This window comes from Ammospiza caudacuta, chromosome 5 (assembly GCF_027887145.1).
Source record: "Ammospiza caudacuta isolate bAmmCau1 chromosome 5, bAmmCau1.pri, whole genome shotgun sequence".
NCBI classification, from domain to species: domain Eukaryota; kingdom Metazoa; phylum Chordata; class Aves; order Passeriformes; family Passerellidae; genus Ammospiza; species Ammospiza caudacuta.
In genome coordinates, this window is record NC_080597.1 from 42,597,047 (window position 1) to 42,618,012 (window position 20,966).

The 20,966-nt window shown below is 38.9% G+C and overlaps 1 protein-coding gene across 4 annotated transcripts in view; it reads left to right on the plus strand.

The window, feature by feature from the left end:
- Window positions 1-430: 430 nt before the first annotated feature.
- Window positions 431-20,966, plus strand: part of ZFC3H1 (zinc finger C3H1-type containing) — a 42,159-nt gene continuing 21,623 nt past the window's right edge. Inside the window, exons 1-15 of one of the 4 annotated variants that reach the window (XM_058805206.1) lie at window positions 431-1,019; window positions 5,331-5,750; window positions 9,281-9,345; window positions 9,590-9,788; window positions 9,970-10,196; window positions 11,758-11,881; window positions 13,450-13,550; window positions 14,504-14,707; window positions 15,348-15,512; window positions 17,069-17,206; window positions 17,590-17,708; window positions 18,051-18,197; window positions 19,116-19,290; window positions 19,508-19,639; window positions 20,336-20,884. In XM_058805206.1, coding sequence (XP_058661189.1) covers window positions 431-1,019; window positions 5,331-5,750; window positions 9,281-9,345; window positions 9,590-9,788; window positions 9,970-10,196; window positions 11,758-11,881; window positions 13,450-13,550; window positions 14,504-14,707; window positions 15,348-15,512; window positions 17,069-17,206; window positions 17,590-17,708; window positions 18,051-18,197; window positions 19,116-19,290; window positions 19,508-19,639; window positions 20,336-20,884 — 3,354 coding nt within the window. The remainder of the gene's footprint in view (window positions 1,020-5,330; window positions 5,751-9,280; window positions 9,346-9,589; window positions 9,789-9,969; window positions 10,197-11,757; window positions 11,882-13,449; window positions 13,551-14,503; window positions 14,708-15,347; window positions 15,513-17,068; window positions 17,207-17,589; window positions 17,709-18,050; window positions 18,198-19,115; window positions 19,291-19,507; window positions 19,640-20,335; window positions 20,885-20,966) is intronic. The other 3 variants (XM_058805207.1, XM_058805208.1, XM_058805209.1) reach the window with 3 other exon arrangements.

Consider the following 20,966-nt stretch of genomic DNA (forward strand, 5'->3'; position numbering starts at 1 on the left):
AGCTGCCACTGATCATCCTGCGCCGGAGGGCAGGGCAGGGCAGGGCAGGGCACAGCAGCCCGCCGCCATGCCACCGCTCCATTCCCACGCAATGCCATGCCCTTCGATAAGATGGCGGCCTCCTCCTCCCCACCCGCTCCCCTACCAACATGGAGGGCCGCGCGCCCATTGGCGCTCGCCGCCCGCCGCCGCTGCGCGATTGGTTGAGGCGCCGGCGTCCCTCGGCCGTGCTTTGCACGGGCTCGCCCCGAGTGGAGAACTACATTACCCAGGATACCCCGCAATAGGGGCGTCTCCCGGAGCCGTTTCTTCTCTTACGCATCTCGGCTCTGTCTCCTCCCAAGCGGGAGGGACGGGGCGTGGTCTCGCGAGAGTCCGCGCGGGCCAGCCGAGGGGCCGCAGGGCGCGCCGAGACCGTTGTCGTGGGCCCATGGCGGCCGCGGAGGCGGCGGCCGCGCCCGACCCCAGCGGGCTCTCCCCGAAGGAGGAAGGGGAGCTGGAGGATGGCGAGATCAGCGACGATGACAACAACGGCTTCGGGCCCTATGGCGGCGGCTCCGAGCATGCCGGCGGCCTCGGTAGCGGCGGTAGCAGCAGCAGCAGTAGCAGGCCGTACTCGAGGCGCCGGCCGCCCCCCGGGCTCCATGGGAGCGGCTCCATGTCCTCCCCCGGGCGGCCCTTCCCGCGTTCGCGGCACCAGCCTCCGCCCGACACGGGACACGTGCACGGCCACGGCGGCTACCGGCCTAAGGACTCGTTCCGCTCCCACCCGCCGGCGCCGCGGATGCCGCCGGGCTCGCACTCCGACGCGGGCCCCCGGCTCTCCTTCTGGGAGCGCAGCCACAACGCCCTGGATCGGTTCCGCTTCCGAGGCCGGCCCTACCGGGGCGGTGGGCGCTGGGGCCGGAGCCGAGGCTGCAGCGATCGGCCGGGCAACCCTCCCGGGAGGCCGCCCGGAGGGGGAGGCGGCGCCGGGTTCAGCAGCAGCCAGGGCTGGAGGGAGCCCTCGCCTCGGAAATGTATCCTTGGGACGTGAGCGGGGCGGGGGGCCCGTGCTGCTGCGGTGGGCCTGGGTGGGGCCGCGCCGCGCTACGTGGCCGTGAGAAGGACGCGGTTCCCTCCGCGCTGGCAGCGGGATTCCCGCAGCGCTAACGGAGAGGGAAGCTCCAAAGCTAATCCTGGGGATTGGCCGGGGCAGCCGGCCCTGCTTAAGGAGAGGCTGCTGGGAAGTCGGATTACAGCCGTGGCCTAGCTGGCGGCTTGGCCGATCCGTCGGGTGTAGGGAAAAAGGAAAAGCATAGCCTGAAAGGAAGCTTTTGTCGATTGGATTCGGGCGGCTGCTTTTCTAGCCCCAAGTGCGAATATTGTAAAGTGGGGTCAGTCTTTGGTCAGGCAATTTTAATATGTATAATTAATGTCACAATTGTAAAGATAGAACCCTAAGCTTGTTAATTTACTGTATTGGGCAATGAAGGATCTAGTGTTTTTTTCATTTTCACTTTCATCTCTTCAGAGGCTATTACACATAGGTTTAGCTTTAGTCAGTTTTAGCTAAGCTGGAGTGGATCTGCACACACAAATTGTAGTTTGTATGGGCATTCAGATGAAAGCCGTACCCACCATTTCTTGTAGGATTTTCTCCACTGATTTATCTTAAGAGTTTAGGTGATTCATTACGAGAATTCCGATATTTTGTGCTTTTCAGAGCAGGAATTGCAAAAGTGGTGGGAAAAGCTTGCCTAATTTTTCTTCTCTGCTAGAGGAAGTAAAGAACTGATGCTGAGTGTAGCTTAGGGCACCTGGTTACTTGATGTGACTGCATTGTTGCCTTACTGAAAATGTAGATGAGTGTAAAAGCAGTGAGCAAGGGAGATAGTGGTTAAATCCTATTCTCCAGAATTTTACAGTGTTCTATTGTCCTTCATGTCAATAGTCAAAGGATGTGTTTTTGCTAGAACCAAAATTTGCATGGGTTGATTTCTTGGGTCTCTTGAATCTTGTTTTAGATACAAGATTATTATTTATGTCATTAATATTTATTTGTTTAAATATAGATGGAATGTGTAAATTAGCAATAGAGATGATTTTATTTCGTCTCAAATTATGGCATTATTGAAGGCTTCATTGGAGCCTTTCATTGAAGGGTTTTATCCTGAGAGGCAAGTGAAGATGTGATTTGCCCAAGGTTTCACAGTAAGACAATTCTAATGCTGAAAATAGATTTCAAGTCTCTTTGTAGTGGTGCTCTGACTACCTGGAGGTTGTTACTTTCTGTATAAGGAGTTTAGCAGGACAAGTGTGGAGATTGTCCAAAACAGAACTTGTAATGTTTCTTAATGAGACTGATGCAGTCTCCTTCTGTCTTTTAATTAAAAGAGATTCCGAAACGAATAATTCCATTTTCAAACCAAAAGTAGAAAATGACGATGTTGGAAGTGTTCTTGTTCTTGGCACTTAAGATTTAAACATCTGTTGAAACGTGGTAGATGGAGGATGTTCTGTTACTCTTGCTCTTTAGTAATTGACCATTCAATTGTTTATGGATCATATAGTTAAGGAAGGTCCATGATTTTCCCTCAATATGAGTTACTTCCTGTTTTTTTAAACTTCCTTGCCACCTAATACAGTCAACTTTAGAGAATTAATCAATACTAAGGTACCTCCATGTTGGTAACATTACTGGAGTACCACTGTAGTTCATTGGCATGTGACTTCAGAGGAGACTTTCATATCAACTGGTACAAGGAGACTTGTGGCCTGGAATGGTATCTGAAGTTCCCTCTGGAAAATAAAATGTTTTAAGTGTCTTGAGTCCTGATTTTGGCCTTCTTAGTAGCTGGTACGGTGTGGTGTTTTGGGTGTAATGTGAGAATAATGTTAATAATACACTGAGAAGTGTGTTTAGCTGAGAAGTGCCTGCACTAAGTCATGGACTTCCAGTGTCCCATGCTGTGCCGGTGAGGAGCTGCACAAGAGGCCGGTAGTGTGCAAAACTGAGACCCAGACTTGGCCAAAGTGGTGTTGCATCCCACAGAATGCCATGCCCAGTGTATAGACTGTGGGGAGCTAGCTGAGAGCCACTGCTTGCTGCCTGGGGCTGGGCTGGGCATCTCTCAGTGGGTAGTGAGCAGTTGTATTGTGTATCACCCTCCTTCCTTGGGCGTTATTCTACTCTTTTTGTTATCTCCATTTTCATTATTATTACTATTTTACTTGCTTTTCATTATTAAATTGTTCTTTTATCAGTCCATGTTCCCTCAACCCACATTTCCCTTTTCCAAGTTCTTTCCCCATCCCACCATGGAAGGGAGGGAGGAGTGAGAGTGTGTGGTAATAAGTTGCTGAGGGGGGTAAACCATGACAGTCTGGTAAGACAGGGATTGTTTACTTGATTTATCCTTGGAACTTGTGCTTTGCACCATGTTTTATAGGAATATATATGTAAGTGGAATAAGGGACATTCTTTAAGATAGAGCACTTAAAGAATTCCTGTTACTCTTTTTGGATGTTAGCTTTTATTAGGCTTTTCCCTTTCAATTCTTGGCAACTTTAATGTTAAGCTGTTATATAGTAATTCTTCAGGAATTCTTGCATAGAGAATTGTGGAATTTGAGTCTGAAATACAGAACTGTTATGGAAATTCCTGTTTCCATTGAATTTTGAATTCTTTGCAGTGTACATTTTTCTTCATTTCTAACTCCCAGTTTCTTCTTTCTGGTTCTTGGATGAAGTTTCTCTTGAGTTGGTTGAAGCACAGTTGTTTCAATTTGTACATGCTTGTCTGCCTTTCACAGCACTTAATGGAGTCTTGCATTCTATGTGTAAAAGCGCTAAAAAACTTTTTTCTACATATGTGAACCACAGAATTTCTGGTGGGAGCTTCTAGCAATTGTATGATCTTGAGCACAAAAAAAAAATCTCAAAACTGTCTTGTTATCCATCTCCAGATGACTTTGGAAACTACTTAAGTATTCCAATAGCAAATAGCAGTTAGACTTATTAGCTTCAGAATTCCTTGTGACTTACAAAATTGCGAACGTAGCTGGTTCTTTGGAAGTAGATATGTGTTGGAAGGGAATTCAGCAGATATTCTTATTGCATAATTTGGTGTTATACTGCATACAGCTTTTAGCATTTTAAACATATTTATAGACTGTTTTGATTGCTTTTTGGATTTTATGTGGTTTGTCTTTGCAGGTTTCTGCTTTTTGTGCTGACAGTTGAGAAAGCACTGTAAAGCAAAACATTTCCCGGTATTACGGAAGTAGCTTTTGCTGGATACTTAGAGATTCTTCATACTAATGTTAGAACTTAACACAGAGAAACATCCAAGTAGTCGATGCTTGTTGAGAGCAGAAGACAAGTATGTTTTCCTTTGGATTCAGTATGTCTGCATTCAGAGGACACCTATTTTAGCCTCTGGTTTTACTCTGTTTATTGTTTTAAGAGATGATGTTGTTCAAAAAGCGTTTTGTGTAACTGAGTGTGTGAGTCAGCTGTTAGCACAGTGGGGTTGATACTGTGAGTCAAATGAGTAAAACCTGACTTGGTATCCTAAAAGATTTCCCCTTGAGCATGATTATTTTACATGATCGTTTTCGAGGGTCAGCTTAAGGTGAGAGGAGTTGATAGTGACAAAATAGTGGCAACTTTTGTTATGGATGGCGGTGCCTAAGAATATTTCCACTGCTTGCCTTGAACATTCATTGGTAAACTTTTCTGAGTAATTAGTAATTGTCAGTTGTCTTCAGCATTTCTGAATGTTTTGGTTTCAAGTCTGTTACTTTTTTTTATTCCCTTCAGTTGTTCATGGATTCTTCTTTGCCTTACCTGATTTGCTGAACTGTATTTACTGCAGTGTGTAATTGTGCTATGGGCTTAGTATTGGCTAGATGTGGCATTTTATGGAAGTCTAAAATGAGTAAGAAAGAATTTAACCTGTCTTTTCCAGAATGTGAGATGGCAAGTCAGTACTCTGAATTCTGGAAGCTTGACTTTCCATGATAGAGAACCATGTCAACATTATAGCTTGTTTCCAGGAGGGTTGTGTGAGTAAGAGATGAGACTTCTTAGCAATTCATGAGCTTCTTGTCATAAGTAGGATATTTGAAATTGTCAGTTTGAGAAAAATGTTTGTCAGTATGTAATAATGGCTACAGCTTTTGCATGCTGCTTGTATTTATTCAGAATATTTTTCAAACTAGCCTTAAGGTAAAATATATGAGAATGGTCATAAGTTACATTTGTCTTAGTTGGTCTTCAGTGGTAATATCGGTACTGTTTTAAGATTATACAAGTCCTTGTCTTGAATTTCTTGACCCGTATTTCAGCTAAAACTTTTGGAAGGTCCCCATCTAGAAAGCAGAACCACTCTTCTAAAAATGAAAGCTCTGTGGAAGAAAGTTTTGAGGATCTTCTCTTGAAGTATAAGCAGATACAATTAGAACTTGAACACATTAATAAAGATGAAAGACTGGCTTTGAGCAACAGGGAAGAAAATGAAAAACAAGATGGTGAAAAAACAGTGGACACTGAGGACCAAAAAACTGTAGAAAATGACAGTATTAAAACGAACTCTGTAAAAGAAGGACCTCCTGAGGAGAAAAATCCGGTTATGGGCTTTCAGGCATTTGAACTGAAACCTCTCAGACAAAAACTGCCTACTCCAGCTGAGAGGAGCAGATTGAAAAAAGGCAAAGAAGGAATGAAGCAGTCCTCGCAAAAATCTGAAGCAACAGAATCTGGCCAAGGTAAAGAAATACTTGTAAAGTTATTTTAGCTGTTGGTGCCTTGTGAGGCTACCTGGAACAGGGGCTAGACAGTATTAAAGGAATAAAGTAGGTATTTATTAAAAAGGCCTTCAAAGGATGCACTTTAGGCAGTACAAGAGCCAGGCTGTGGCTCCACCTAAGATGGACGCTTGGTCCCAAGTGTTAAGTTTTATTTTTGGTCCATTTATGAATTGGGGTTAATTGTCCAATTACAGCTTCAGATTTTGAAGCCCCATCCTCCCAGATTGCTCTCCTCAATTTGCTGTTGTTTACACTTTTTGGGCCTGAAGCTGCAATGGTGTCCTTGGTTCTCAAGCTGGAAAAGGATTGTTTTGTCTAACTGAACTGTGATGACAACTTGCTAACTCTTTATATGAAGTTCACAGTTGCACACTAAGGCAGTACAGAATCTGAAAAATATGAAAGCTAAAAACTTAAGGCATCAGTGTTACCTATTGTATTTATTAGTTGTTGGGCAGAACTTTAATTAAAATGTTAGAAGTTACAAGTTAAAGATTTAATGTACTTAACTCTTGTGTTTTTTAATTCATTGAATTACATAAACATGTTTGGAAGCATGTTTTACTTTGGATTTGTATTTTAAACAATGAGTTTTCTTTAATTGTTTGGCAGAAAGCATGAGGACAAGACTTGAAGGTTTTAATTGCTGCTCACAGCAGAAATCATTGACTGTCTACTGAAAGTTTTACTTCTGCTTTTGCCTTGTTTCTTTTCTGCAGAAGCAAAATGTGGGGTTTTTTAGCTGAAAAGAGACCATTTAGAGACCCCTTTTTCTGCATTTCACCTTTTTGTGTTAGTTAAAGTGTAAGATGTAAGATGTTAGTTAAAGTGTAAGATGAGGATCACGGAGTATTCTGAGTTGGAAGGCAAGGATCATCAAGTCTGACGCTTAAAAGTTAATGTCCCACACAGGGATCAAACCTACAACCTTGGTGTTATTAACACCATAAGATATTTTCACAAGAATTACTTTGATCATTGTTGGTATTCACGAGTAGTCAAGAAATCATAGGCCAGAAATGGAAAGGATTTGTAGACAAAATGAAGCTCAAGGGTAGAATATTAATGTCTTGTCTAAGATAGTTCAGGGCTGCTGACTAAAAAGGGTAATTGCTGAGCTGCATTAGCCAGTTACTGAAAAACAAGTGATCATGTCCACCTGGCCTGTACTGAGAGCTTACTTCTAAGTCTGCAGCAAAATAAGGCAGCTGACATAAGCTGCATGTCGTTCTAGTAAGTGATTGCTGTGGTTGAGGGTGGTGCTTGGGGCTATCACTTGTCATCTGGTGTTCACTAATTTGCCAGTGTGTGTAAACTGTCAATTTGAGTGGGAAGAGACAAAGTAGTTAATGGATTGATTAAGAATGCAGGTGAGTAATTGGCAGGAGTATGGAATATGAAGAAAGGTAGGACTAGGAGCACTAAAAGTCAGAATGATTTATGTATGACTTCAGAAACAAGACAGGTCTTGTAAAGAAAACAAAAGAGAAAACTGATAATTATCAGTCAAACCACCTCATTCTGGGTAGTTTCTCCCCCTTGTGTGTTTCCCATTAATAATAGTGTTTTTTGGTGTTCTTTAAGAGGTCATACAGATTTTATTGACACACATGAATAAAACTGATTTTGGTAATAAAAGAAAAACTAGTAGTCTGTGGGAAGAGTACATAGCAGGACAGGAGTAAAAAAGCTGTTTAAAAAGCAAAATAGTCTCAAAAATCCAGTTTCCAAACTTAAAAAGTTGATAATACAGTTGATATGATAGTGAAAAATAGATGCCGTAATACGCAAATTAAAAGCATTTAATTTTTGCATGATTTTCAAATCTATGATATATGAATGATCTGAAAGCAGACAGATTATATATGATTATGACAATGTAAGGCAGGCTTCCAAAGAAAAATTCAGCTAATTGGAGTTATTGCAGATTCATGTGCATTAAGTGAATATATGCTACATTAATCTCTTTACTGCCGCAATACCTCCTACATGTATTGGGAAATAAGCAAAATTTGGTTTTCATATTTTATGTTTTTTTAAATACTGTACTAGGTGTTTCTGCAGGCTTGCAAAAATTGAGGAAATTGTCGTAAAACTTAGGGAAGTTTCAGTCTGTTATATTAATTTTCTGTGGTTCCCTGAACCTTGTGGTTCAGGTCCTCTGACAGGCTTGACAATATTCTCTACTTTACTTCCCGTGTTGTGCATTAGCCTGTTGTGTCCATGTGCCTGTGTCCCCTTCTGGTTTGAAAGAGCATTTGTATTTGTATAGAATGTCCCTTCGTGTGCTTGCATAAAAAAACCTACTGTACTATCTGTCTTCCTACTTTCATCCTGTGAAGTGGATGGTTAGGAACTTCACATAACTATACTAACTTCTTAAAAGTTTTTCTCTAGTTCATATGGGTATTAGATATTACTCTTCTTTTTTTTTTTTGTAAGTGCATTTTTAAAAAAGGCATGCTTGTGCAAAGAGGAAGACCTGCATTTTTAAAGTTTCATTTTTGTTTACTTATAAGATATTGCTGTACTTTAAACAGTGCCTTTCTGAATGTAGTTTTTATGAAATGCTAGGAAAGGTTAAAGCTGTACAGAATTGGAGTTTATTTTTCACCATTTTGAATAATGGGAAGGAATCTTCCTTTGAGGAAAGAAAATTTAGAGAAGCTTGGAGTTCTTTTGCTATATTGCTCTTACTCTGAAGTTTTTCCTTTGTTTGATGCTTATAAGCATGGATGGTTATATAAAAATGCATAACTATTTTCAGCCAATTATATTACTGACTATTTGCTATAATAAATTATGTAATACTGCAATATGTACAGCATTATGTATACATGTGTAAAATATAGTTTGTCAATATATGTGTTTATATGTACATTATGAAAATTGGATATATTTTGTGATGTCTAAGAAATTAATATTTTAGCACCTAAATATTTATGGAAAAACAGTGCTGTACTATTAGTTTCCACTATTCATTTCACAATATCTTTTTTCTGTTTGCCTTTGCTGTGAAATGAAGGAAGTGTGTTCTTACTGCAGCTTTGGGCCTTTATATTTAATTCTGCAAAAGAATGACCAGTTACTCAAAATAGCTGCCAGGGAAATATGAGATGCTCAGGACAGCAGCTGATACGAGATGGGGTATAAAACACATGACAAGAAGTCTTCTTTTCCCCTTGTTTGCAAATCTGTTTTTCTGTTTCTTTTTCTGACAAAGTACATGTGAACCTTAAGATAGGTTTACTAAGAAATGACAAGTCTTGCCTTAGGCTTATGGAGTCATGATTTTATCAGACATGCCAAATTTATATGAATGTTTGTTCATGTGATCTTGCATGTACCACTGCTGTTGTTTTATACTGTGTATCAGTGATACTGATAAAATATGGTTGTATGTAGATTAAAATTCATGTATCATTTTAATGTAGCTCTGTCTCAGGAGAAACAGCTTGTTCAAAAATATGGTATTTTTCTCTTGGAAGGTACAGAAGACAAAGAGCAAACATCAGTGCGAAAGCTTAGCAGTTCAGATGTTGCATCAGAAAAGGTAAGAAAATATTCCTCAATAGATGAGGCATGATTGCATTATCGTACTTGATAGCTTTTTCCAAATGGCAGTCCAGAAGCATTACAGTAATAGGAACTGTCAATTTTTAATAAATTACACCATTTTGAGCTTTCTTTTAGTAAAAATATTGGGGAAAGATTCCAAAAGACCTTGCAAATAAAAAAGTTGCTAAATTATGTTTCTTGACTTTTTGTCTTGTCCTTTCTTCTGTTTTCTTCTCAAGAAGCTGCTTGATGATGAGGAGGAGATGTCTGAATTGCAACTTAGGCTTCTTGCACTTCAGTCTGCTAGTAAAAAATGGCAGCAAAAAGAACAACAGGTGATGAAGGAAAGCAAGGAAAAATTAACAAAAATGAAAAGTGTAACACAGAAAATCAAAACCAGTACAAAAGCACATTCAACAAAAAAACCTAGTACTACAGGTAATAAGTTTGATGTTACTGAAATGACTGTCAATGGCATGGCCTAAAAAAAAAGCAAATGTGAGCAATGAGCCTTTAGTCATTCTAAACTCTCACATTTACTCAAAGCTCTTGAAGAATCTAGGATTAGGTGGAACCAATTAGGTAAGATAGTGTTAATCACAAACTTCTTTATTTAAAGGCAAGCAAACTTTGAGGAAGCAACAGACAAAGACCTCAAAGAAGATGCAGCAGCAAAAGGAGCTAGACAGGCGGCAGAAAGAGGAAGACCAGAGGAAACAAGAAGAAGAGGAGGAGAGAAGAAAGAGAGAAGAAGAAATAAGAAAGATTAGGGACCTCTCAAATCAGGAAGAGCAGTACAATCGATTTATGAAGCTAGTTGGAGGAAAGAGGAGATCAAGAAGCAGGGTAAGAAATTTCTTACATGGTGTTCTGGTGTTACATTTAGGATTCATGAATGATTTGTCTTTCTTCACCTGGTTTTGTGTCACTATCCTTTCTGAATCCCCCTGTCCTTCTCCCTGCTTCCCCCACTCCTAGAATAATCAAAATATGAGCAAGAAAAGCTCAATGTACTGCAGTGTTCACAGTGTTTTAATCCCATGCTAGAGAAACATTCCTCTTGGATTTGGAAAATCAGTTTTCTATGAGTTGTACCTTTGCAAGTCAATGATAAACCATTTTTCTCCTAAAGACATTTTGAACATAGTGATCAAAGAGCAGCCTATAATTTAACAATTACCAATTAGTGAAACTTCTTTGGCTTTTTTCTTTTAGATTTCAAGGTTTTCTTCTTCACATTTTTAGACTTTTTCTGTGTATACAACTTCAGTGAGTTGCTTCTTTCAAAATGTCAATGTTGCTTTGTAGTATTTTTTCAATGTAGTATTTAATCTATTTTGTTGAGACATAAGATACACCAAGACCAAAGATAATTAGTTTTACTTTACATAGTGTCAAATTGATCAAGTGATAGAGTTAGTGCAGTGGTCATCGTGCTATCGTCGTGGCTGTTCTTGTTTTCTCATATTGAGATTAGCAAAAGGCACTTGAGTAACTAATGCCAATGTCTCTAAAACACTGGTACATTACAGAAAAAAATTACTGTTTCTGTAGCATTCATTCTTACAGCCTGGAAGCAATGCAGCCACTGGAGCTGCTGCATGCTTCAAGTGCTTGGAGCCACTAATGCTGTGAGAAGAAACAGCATCTAAGGGAATTGAGGCTCCCTGTTTGAGGTCATGTTGTAGAAGAGTCATAGTTATATTAATACTGAGTGGAAAATGGAGACTAAAGATGTTTGACTGCAAACAGTTGATATTCTGGAAGCTACCAAAATGTCTTCTGTATGCCTCTGAAAGATACAAGTTACGGAGTCTGAGAAGTCGTACCTAGGTGTTCTGCATGTTTTCAGTCCTGAGCATTGATTGGCATCCATACAGTGTTAGGAGATCTTAAAACAGTCTGATTTATGATTGTCTCTGGGTTTGTCTCAGTGTGGCATGTGGCTCCTTCTGGGACAATAAAAAGATTCTTCACCTGAGAGTTGTTTCTGGCAAGGGTAATTCAAGCATTCTTGCTAGTCGTCATGGCAGATTACCAGAAGTAATAAAGCATTTAATTCACTTGCAATCTTCAGAAATATATAACCATGTCCATTTACCAGATATATAATAACCTAAAAGGTATTTAAATTTTTTTTCTATGTATCATAACACCCCCCACCCCATCATCCTGGAAGAGATACAGTTTTAAAACTGCCTGTGGATTTCTCTAGTTGCTACTTGCAGCGGATTTGATTAAAAGTAATATTCAGTTTCTTCTTCTTGTACGAGATAAGTAAATGGTATTTATAAATCAATTAGAAGAAAAAATTCTAAGTGCCTTCTTTCAGAATTCATTTCTTAGTAGTTTACTCTGAAATAATGATGTAAGACCAGGTAAATAAAATACATTTTTGTGTGTTTAGTCATCAGATACAGACTTGAGATGGTCTTTGGATAAGCAATCTACAGAGAGTGCAGGAGGCATATATCAGTATGATAATTATGATGAAGTTGCTATGGATACAGACAGTGAAACTAACTCACCAGGTAAGACTTACAGTTTTCTTATATGGTGGTTGGTAAAAATAGGTAAAATGTAGGAAATAAGCCACTGTTCTAGAAAGAAAGTGTTTTGAGCTGTCTGCATTATAGAAATAACATTTTAAGGTGAGCTAATTGTCTTAACACTGACTCTTTCCATCTCGGCTGTAGTGGGATTTTTTTTCTTCAGGGTGTATTTTTCTCATGGGAGTACTGTAGGTTTATGCTTGTATCTTCCCAGTTGCCTGTGCAGGGTGTTGACTGGACAGACAGCAGCAAAAAAAGGGCCTGGGGGTCCCAGTGGACATTGAGTGACAAATGGGTTGGCAGTATGGCTTTGGGTCACAGGCAAGCCATAACTTGGTTTGTGGCACTGTGACTGTTGTGGGTCACTGTCTGGAGGGGCCTGTTAATCACTGATGAGATGGCCAGTTTTCTGGTTTCACAGTAGGAGAGAGTGACATTCTACAATGAGCCTAGCAAAAGACCTTTATGACTAAGGAAAACTGTTTCAGGTTTGTTTTTGATAAAGTTCATCAAGACACTGGAGCGCTTGGCTTACAGAAAGAGACTGAGAAAGCTGCGTTTGTGTTGAGAAGGCTAAGGAAGGATTTTGCTCCTGTCTTCAACTACTTAGTGGGTAGTTGCAGACAGGACAGAGCCAAACTCATCTGTCAAATGGCAGCAGAAGGACAGGTAGCAACACTTAAATTGTAACAAAACAAATTCTGCTTAGAGAGAAGATAGTCAAACCCTAGCACAGGTTTAAATGTTGTGGAATCTCCGTGGTCAAATATACCTGGAACTTGACAACCTGACTTTGGGGGCAGCCCTGCTTTGGTCACTTGTGCTGGATCATATACCTTCCAGAAGTCTCTTCAGGCCTAAATGATTTATTGACTCTTGAGTCTGAGGTGCATTTAAGGTAGTTGGGTTTCTGTGTTCCATGTCAACATATGGAGAGTTGAGAAAACTTCATTAAGCATAGTACTTGATTGGATACTTTTTTCTCTTGCCTTTCATCTTCCACCCTTTTCTCTTTTTTTTGCTTCTTTTTTCTCCTTTCTTGTCTGCCTTCCTTATGCATTACTTTGTTAAAATACTGCACCTGCTATTTTGTATGTACAAACTACACAAATCTCTCTTGATAAAGCATCTCAATTTCTTGTTCAATGTTTCAGAATTTATCAGTAGTGCTTTGTTGTCTGCTTCTGTCCTACCTTGTGTTGTGTTATGTTTTTGGTAGCCTGTAACCAGGCTACTGAGATATCTTGTTTGAGAAGGTAAATTCTTGCAATTTAAATTCAGTTTGAGGCCTGCATTACCTTAGCAGTACTGGTTGGCTGTACTTACATTTTGTATATAAAACAGAAAAAGAAAATGTAACTACGCTTTTTAAAAAATACACATACATGTAAAAAAAGGCACTGTGCTGTGCTTGGTGTTGCCTTTGAAATTAGTGCATTGTAAAAATGTTTCTCTTTCTGCTCCATTAGATCAGTTGAAGCATAAAGCATGAGTTGTTGTTTAATAAATACCTGCCAGATATCTTACATTCAGTATTTTAATTACAGCTTCTTCGCCAGTTCAACCTCCTTTCTTTGAGTGTCCAATAGGAGGATATTATCCACCTCCAGTACCACCAATTTCCTTGCCGCTACCTCCTCCAATTCCAGTAAGTAACCTTGATAATTCTCATTTTGTATCCAATTTCTAATGCTAAAGCTAGGATTAAATTTAGATTCTGGTTTGGGTACTATACTCTGTTTAATGATTCCCTTGAACTATCTCTTAGACTTGTGGTTGCTTTTTCAAGTCTTTATTTCAGCTGCCTCTTGGCTGATGCAGTTGTTGGTTAATGGAGGTTTTCCCTATTGAATTGAAATTCACTTCATTGCTAGAGCTGTGCTTTTTCATACAAAAACAAAATTGTCTGAAGCACATAAGGAAAAAGAATGAATTGGAACTATTAGCACAAGGCAACTTTGCCCCTTATCTCTAGGCCACGTAGGTAGGTAGATAGGCTTGATCTCTGACTTGTTACCTAGAGGGTGGAAAAGCCAAGACATACAGCTCATCAGTCATTCCAGCTTTGTGCCTTTAGACTGTGTTTTCTGTTTTCTCACCTAAGAGTCCACATGAAGTTCAATTAGTGCAGTTTTTTTCATTACCCTTTTTTTTTCAGTGAATGATTGTTACTCTTGTCAGAAAAGCGATAGAAAGATACCATTTCTTCTCATGACAGCTTCTGAACTTTCGACTAAGGGAAATTGTTATTGTATTAGCTAAGACACTTCCATAAAACTGTTTAAAGAGTGCTGGTCAACTATATTTCTCTGGCTAAATGACCTCTGGTTCAGAGTCTCACTTAGATTTAGTTTGTATTTCTCCACAGCTTCTGCTATCTAAATCTAAGTTTGTTGCTTCCATTAACCTCTGTGAGAAATAACTTACTGTTCAATCACAGCCTTTGACAGGGATGTAAGTGTAGTTTGAATGTTAATTAAAAGGACACAGTTTAAATTACTTCTAAATCATGGAATGATCTCAGTCTCAACCTCTGCTAAGTAATCATAAAGGGGTAGTAATTTCCACATTTCAAACCTTTGTTTTATTTTCTTTTCTCAGCCCGTACCATCTTTGAGCCATCTTTACATGGAGGGTATTCCTTGTGTTTCTCTTGAGCCACCTCCACCTCTTCCCCCTCTTCCCCCTGAAGAGCCGGAACAGCCACCAAAACCTCCCTTTGCTGATGAGGAAGAGGAGGAGGAGATGCTCTTAAGAGAAGAGTTACTCAAGTCTCTAGCCAACAAGCGTGCTTTCAGAGCTGAGGTACTCTATTGTTTTTTGAATGTAAGCCTCTAGATGGCAGTCCTGACCAAAATTTCAGTGTGACCAGCTGTAAGTGAGGCTTATCAGGGGTATTACGCTGCATTTCTAGAGGCTTAACAATCTACAAGAACCATTCTGGAATTGTAAATTGTACCTTTTTGTTATTTCTGAAGGAATTATGAAACTTCAAGGTACTGAAAATGGAGTAAGTCAAAGGAATGGGGGTTTTCTGCCAGAAAATGTTTATTACTTTTGAACTTTTCATTTAGAAAGTAAGACTAGTAACTTTGTTTCAGCCTCTTAGGAAAAGATGTTGGAAGAGGTTCACTACTTTTTGTTGTTGTTTTGAGGGTTTCTCTTGGAGTGAGAAGCTAAGCTTGTGGTTTTGGAAAAAATACTAGTTTTGACCTTTCTTAAAGAATCTTTGGCAGTTGACCTGTGAATAACTGGCCTACTCTTGCGTGCCTTTTTGATATTACTGCAGAATTGCAACATTTGTCTAGTACATTTCAGTAGTCTGGCTAAATCACCTTTTCATGTTCTAAGACATGTATGAAACAGTCGCATTTATACTGATGCTTTTGAAAGCAGCTATGTATAATGTGCATTTTTAAGACCATAATTTGTTCTCTTTTTTTAGGAAACATCAAGTAACAGTGGTCCACCTTCCCCTCCTGTTCCAGACAACTTGCAGCCTGTGCCAAGAAGTAATCTGTCTGCTGTCAGTATTAATACTGTGTCTCAGCCACGGGTGCAAAGTACAAAGTTTGTTAGAGTACCGAGGCTTCCACGAGCAGTGATCACAGTAAGGAAATACTGCTGCTTCCTACTAATAAGGCTATGAGTTGAAACTGAGCTCAGTTTAAGTAAAGAGCAGACTTAGATTTTCTAGTGAGACAGCACAGAAGAGTGAAGCTTCAGTTAAGCATTTGAATTATTAGTCACCTTGACAATCCATATGCTCTTCTAGAAAGACTTTGAGGCAAGAATTTATAGCTAAAGAGAGTGTCAAGATATGCCATCATACAGTGAACTAAGAGATTGTAAATCTAGTTCAAGTATTTTCTTATCCAGACTAGCACAGACACCACTGCCAAAACAGAAGTAGTCTTGCTTTTCCTCCTGCACTTGGCCAGTTGGTGTCTTCCTTCCTTTAAAGGGAGTCTGGAGCATCAGTCCCATTGCTGAACATACTTAACATGCTAAATTGGTTAGAAAACTAACTTCTGTGGCGAAAAAGTAATTTTCCTTCTAGGAGTTGTTGAATTTTTTCAGTGAATGGTGTGTACGTCAGTTAGCATGTCTATGAGTGTGGCTGGAAGAGAGTGTTTGTGAGGAGTGTTTATGCACCAACATAAACTGGAACTTCACCTGCCTATCCTGTTGTGGTGAGAAATTGATGCAGCTGGAGTATGTTCAGCAGTAGTAGATAAAACCCATATCTTGAGAATTGCCCAGAGTATCAAAAAGAACTGGTTGTGGAAATTTGAGTATTTTTCATTTAAAAAAATGGTGGCTTTTTAACGGGGTTAATGCTTTAAAAGACACCTAGAGTTTTGACAAGGTTCTGTTCTGAGATGAAGGGTAATGTATAGCTATAGTTGTCCAGATCTACAGTGGGAGATCAGAAGAGCAGTCCTGGAAATGTGAGAAAAGTTACTTTTTTCTAAGCTGTAACTCCAGAGCATTTGAGGTTAATCTTGGTTGTCTGCTTGTTTCTGCATTTTCTTTTGTGCTGGAATTGGCAGTCACCTGATCTTCAGTGAGCTTTTAAAATTTGTGTTGGCAAAAGGTGATTAATCATGATTTCATCTATTCATTACGTTCTGATGGTGTTTTCCAATTAAACTGCCTGAGCAGCTCACTGCAAGACCAACTAAGTACAACTGTGGGACAAGGGACATCTCAGCTGCGTAGCAGAAAGATGAGGGAGTTTTGGCGTGTCTGCCACCAATTCTAATGCAGATTTGATTGGCTGTTACCTCTCAGTTACTTGAAAAAATTCCTTGCAAATGACAGATGATGATAATTTTAATTGCAATTAAATGAATTAATCAAGTATAGTAGTTAGATGTTTGATATTTGTATGCTCTGACCATGAACCAATAAATATGCTGCAGATACTTGGGAGTCGGTTGAAAATGTTGGAGTAACTTTCATGTTACAATATCAAGACTATGTGTAATATTACTGTCTTGTGGAGATGTACAAATGCTTATTTTTTCTTACAATGTGGGATTGATGTGTGTGGTAACAAAAGGAGTTAACGTTCTTTTTCTCTTATTGTAAGTATGTCTTCCATTATACCTGTGTCTCTAACTTTGTTTTCTTACTGTAAAACTTTTTGCATTCTCACCCCAGCTTCCAAAACACAAGTCCGTTGTCGTTACATTAAATGACTCGGATGACAGTGAGTCTGATGGAGAGCCCTCTAACTCAACTAGCAGTGTGTTTGGAGGACTAGAATCTATGATAAAAGAAGCAAGGAGAAATGTTGAGGTAAATGATGTCAAAATTTTAAAAACTTTAATTATTTTTCCTTGTATATTGAATTTAAACGTTAGAATTCAGTCAAGAAATACTGAATTGCATCAGAAGAGGCTAAGAGTCCCATCTGGAGAACTACATTGTAATTTGGATTGCACAAGCTAATAAAATTTTTTTGTTGAAGATGCCGTCCTGAGGATAGAACTTGGAATATATTTTGGCTTGATTTTTTTCAATTAAAATTCAGTGCATTGTTAGGCAAAAACACAGTGGCTTAAAAGATCTTACTAGCCTTGAACAGCTATGTTAGTCCTGAAATTCCTCTTATAAATACTATTTGGTAGCTGTATTTTAATCTAGCGTGACTGGTACTGACTTGAGTCTAATTGTAACAGGCATCAAAAATCAAAGCTCCCCCAAAATCAGAAAAAGAGAATGATCCAATGAGAACTCCAGAGGCTCTGCCAGAAGATAAGAAAATAGAGTACAGACTTCTGAAAGAAGAGATTGCCAGGTAATCTTAGTTTAATTGTTAATGTAAAATCTGTTTTATTTGTAGCCCTTTGCTAACTAGTCTACTTTTGTAACCTGAAGGAAGATCTGAGTTTAAAAACCTTGCCATCACCTTCTGGTTTTTCCCCCCATGCAGTTTTTTGGTAAGACTACACAGAAGTCTAAAGAAAATCCTGGGATTTGAACTGACTTAGAGTACTGATTGCAGTTGTGGAAAGTACTTTTTCTTTTAACTCGAAATCTTGTCCTGCTACTGTTTCCAAAAATTTAAAAACTCATGGGTGTACACATGAAAATGATTGTTGAGGCTACTGAACAGCTTTGTTTTTGACGTTTGTTTCAGTCGTGAGAAACAGCGCTTAATTAAGTCTGATCCAGTGAAGAACAATTCATCCCCTGCAAATTCTGATGGTGAAGTTGATGGAATTGGGAGAATAGCAGTAGTGACCAAACAAGTCACAGAAGCAGAAGCAAAGCTGAAGAAAAACAGGTATGCATTTTACTGTCCTAAGTGCTACCTTTTGCTTAACAGGATCAAGAGAAAATATTTTCAAATGTGTAGCATTTAAAGAGCAAGGAATGATTTTTCCTGTTGTCTTGGAACTATCAGCCTTTAATTCTATTGCTGTGCAAAAGGAATTGTGTTGTATTGCCAGAGAGGTGTTTGATAACTTTTATGTATGATTTGTCATGCTAAGTGTTTTCAGCTGTATTTATGTTCAGTGACAAGATTGATTTGTGCCACCTAATATGGCTTTTCTCTTCTGGCATGCCTCTTCCATGTTTCTCACCTTAATTTCAAATTACAAAGTAATTGGAAGTAGAAGTGCTTTGCATCCTCTTCTCAGCTTCTTTTTCCACTTGATTATTTCTGTATGGTCTTGTGAACAAACTAGGTTGTGATCAGTCATCAACTGAAAAATAATCTTCCATCCTCTCTCTATCCACACCCATCTAAGTGTTTATCTTCCCTTGATGCATTTTTTGTAATTTGTCTACTCTGTTGCTGTGCCATAACATTATGGCTTGTAATCTGGAAGTGTGTGTATGTGCCCTAATATGGAAGTAGGTTGTTACTTAACAGAAAGCAAGAATGTGTGTTTTGGTTGTCATTCTATTAAAAACAGTCTTAAAGATAGAGCATTTGCTTACCTTCCCCTGTCCTTGTAACTAGAATGTTTTTTTCTGCATTATACTTAGATGCTGAACTTGGGATGCTGAAATGTGCTGTATATATTGACAGTATTTACTGTCTTCTGAATATTAGGATTGTTTGGAGAGGCTTAATTTGTAGTCTTCTTGTGACTTAGGAGAGCTATTTTCTTAAATAACTGGGGTTTTGGAGGAGCAGCAATTGCCCTAAGTAGTTTACCTTTGGAAAAAATGTGTATGTTCCTTTTTATTTCAGAATGCTGTTGATAAAGGATGAGTCTGTCTTGAAAAATTTATTGCAACAACAGGCCAAGAAGAGAGAGAATGTTCGAATTGCTGAGAATAAAATTAGCAAACTGGCTGAACAGCTACAAGCAACAGAGAAGATCTTGAATGCTAACAAGGCATTTCTCAAGAGGCTTCAGGAACATGTAATTGGCACTCTGAAATGCTTGTTTCCTAGAGTTGGAAATCTTAAAATGGGATGCCTGATTTTTGGTGGCAGTAGACTTTTCTAGGAATTACTTACTAATTCCCACCTAGTTATATTATATCTCATTAAATCCATGTAATTATATTTTATTATGTGATCATATCTGTAAATTTGCATCTTGCTGTAGTATTTAGTTTTTATTTTTATTTTTTCAGATACATAAAGTTCAACAACGAGTTACAGTGAAAAAAGCTCTGGCATTAAAATACGGAGAAGAACTTGCTCGAGCAAAAGCAGTAGCAAGTAAGGAAATTGGGAAACGAAAGCTAGAGCACGATCATCTTGGTGTAAGTCAGCATGCTTTTAAACCAAACTACTTGGAAAAGATTATAAATCTTGGTTAACAAAGTTAAAGTGGAATTTCAGGAAAGCATTTCAGAAACAATGTAGGGAATATTCTTATTGGTTTTGTTCATTTTTCAGAATTCAAAAAAAAGGCAATAATGATTTAAGGAAGAAAGCTCTTCAAAGCCTACATTTCAATGTTAGGGGAGTGGCATTCATAGATAAGTAATAAGAGGAGCTGTGTGGCTGTGAAAAAAGAAAATTCTGTTGGTAGACATCAACGATTGTGTTAAACTATCAAGCTAACTTGCTGCAGAGTGGATCTGATACTGTTTTGAAAAACAAAATATACAAAAACAAGACTAAAATAATTTTCTAAATTTTAGTCCTTCTACTCCCAACATCACTTTTGGTACTTGTTTTATAGCTCAACTTTTAATTTGGGCCAGAACTTCTGTTGAAGCCTTCCCTCTCTGTACATGATAGAGGGTAATTTTTATTGCAAAACATGCAGATCTGCCACTTGAATTGTGGCAAACCTTTGTTGTTTTTCTGCTGTTTGTTGAAATCTTCAGGCGAGAGTTTAAAATACATTTTTATAAACGCTGAGTTAAGTATTTTGGCTATGTTTTTCCTTCCCGTCAATAGATCAGTAGATGAGAAAATTAAAATAAAGAGGTTTTTTTTTCTCTTTTTAGCCAAGCAAAATGTTGAAATTGGATACCTCCCCTGCATCAAGTCCAAAAAAGCCTTCAGCAGAATTGATTGCACTAGAGAAAAAACGACTGCAGCAACTAGAATATGAATATGCTCTAAAGATTCAGAAGTTGAAGGAGGCCCGTGCACTTCAAACCAAGGAACAATCAAATACCACACCTCAAGTAGAAGAGGAATCTGAATTTGCATTACCTCAGCCATCACTTCATGATCTTACACAGGACAAATTGACTTTGGACAGTGAAGAAAATTACTTTGATGATGAAGTTTTGTCTAATTCCAACAGAGAACGAAGGAGATCTTTCAGAGAATCGAATTCTTTTACAAAGCCAAATTTAAAACACATGGACACTCCAAAACAAGAAACTATAAACAAACTTTCTAAAAAGGCTTCCGAGGAGCCCGAGCTGTTCCTTGGATTGAATATTGATGAACTGAAAAAACTTTATGCTAAAGCTGACAGCTTGAAAGAGCTGCTAATGAAAAGTACTGCCTGTATTGTGCCTAAGGAAGATCTCTTGTGTGGTCAGGTAAATGTTGTACAATTAAACATGAAGCTTGTTGTTATTAGGTGCTCCAGCAGCTGCTGTATATCTGTTTATCTGTTTCCTA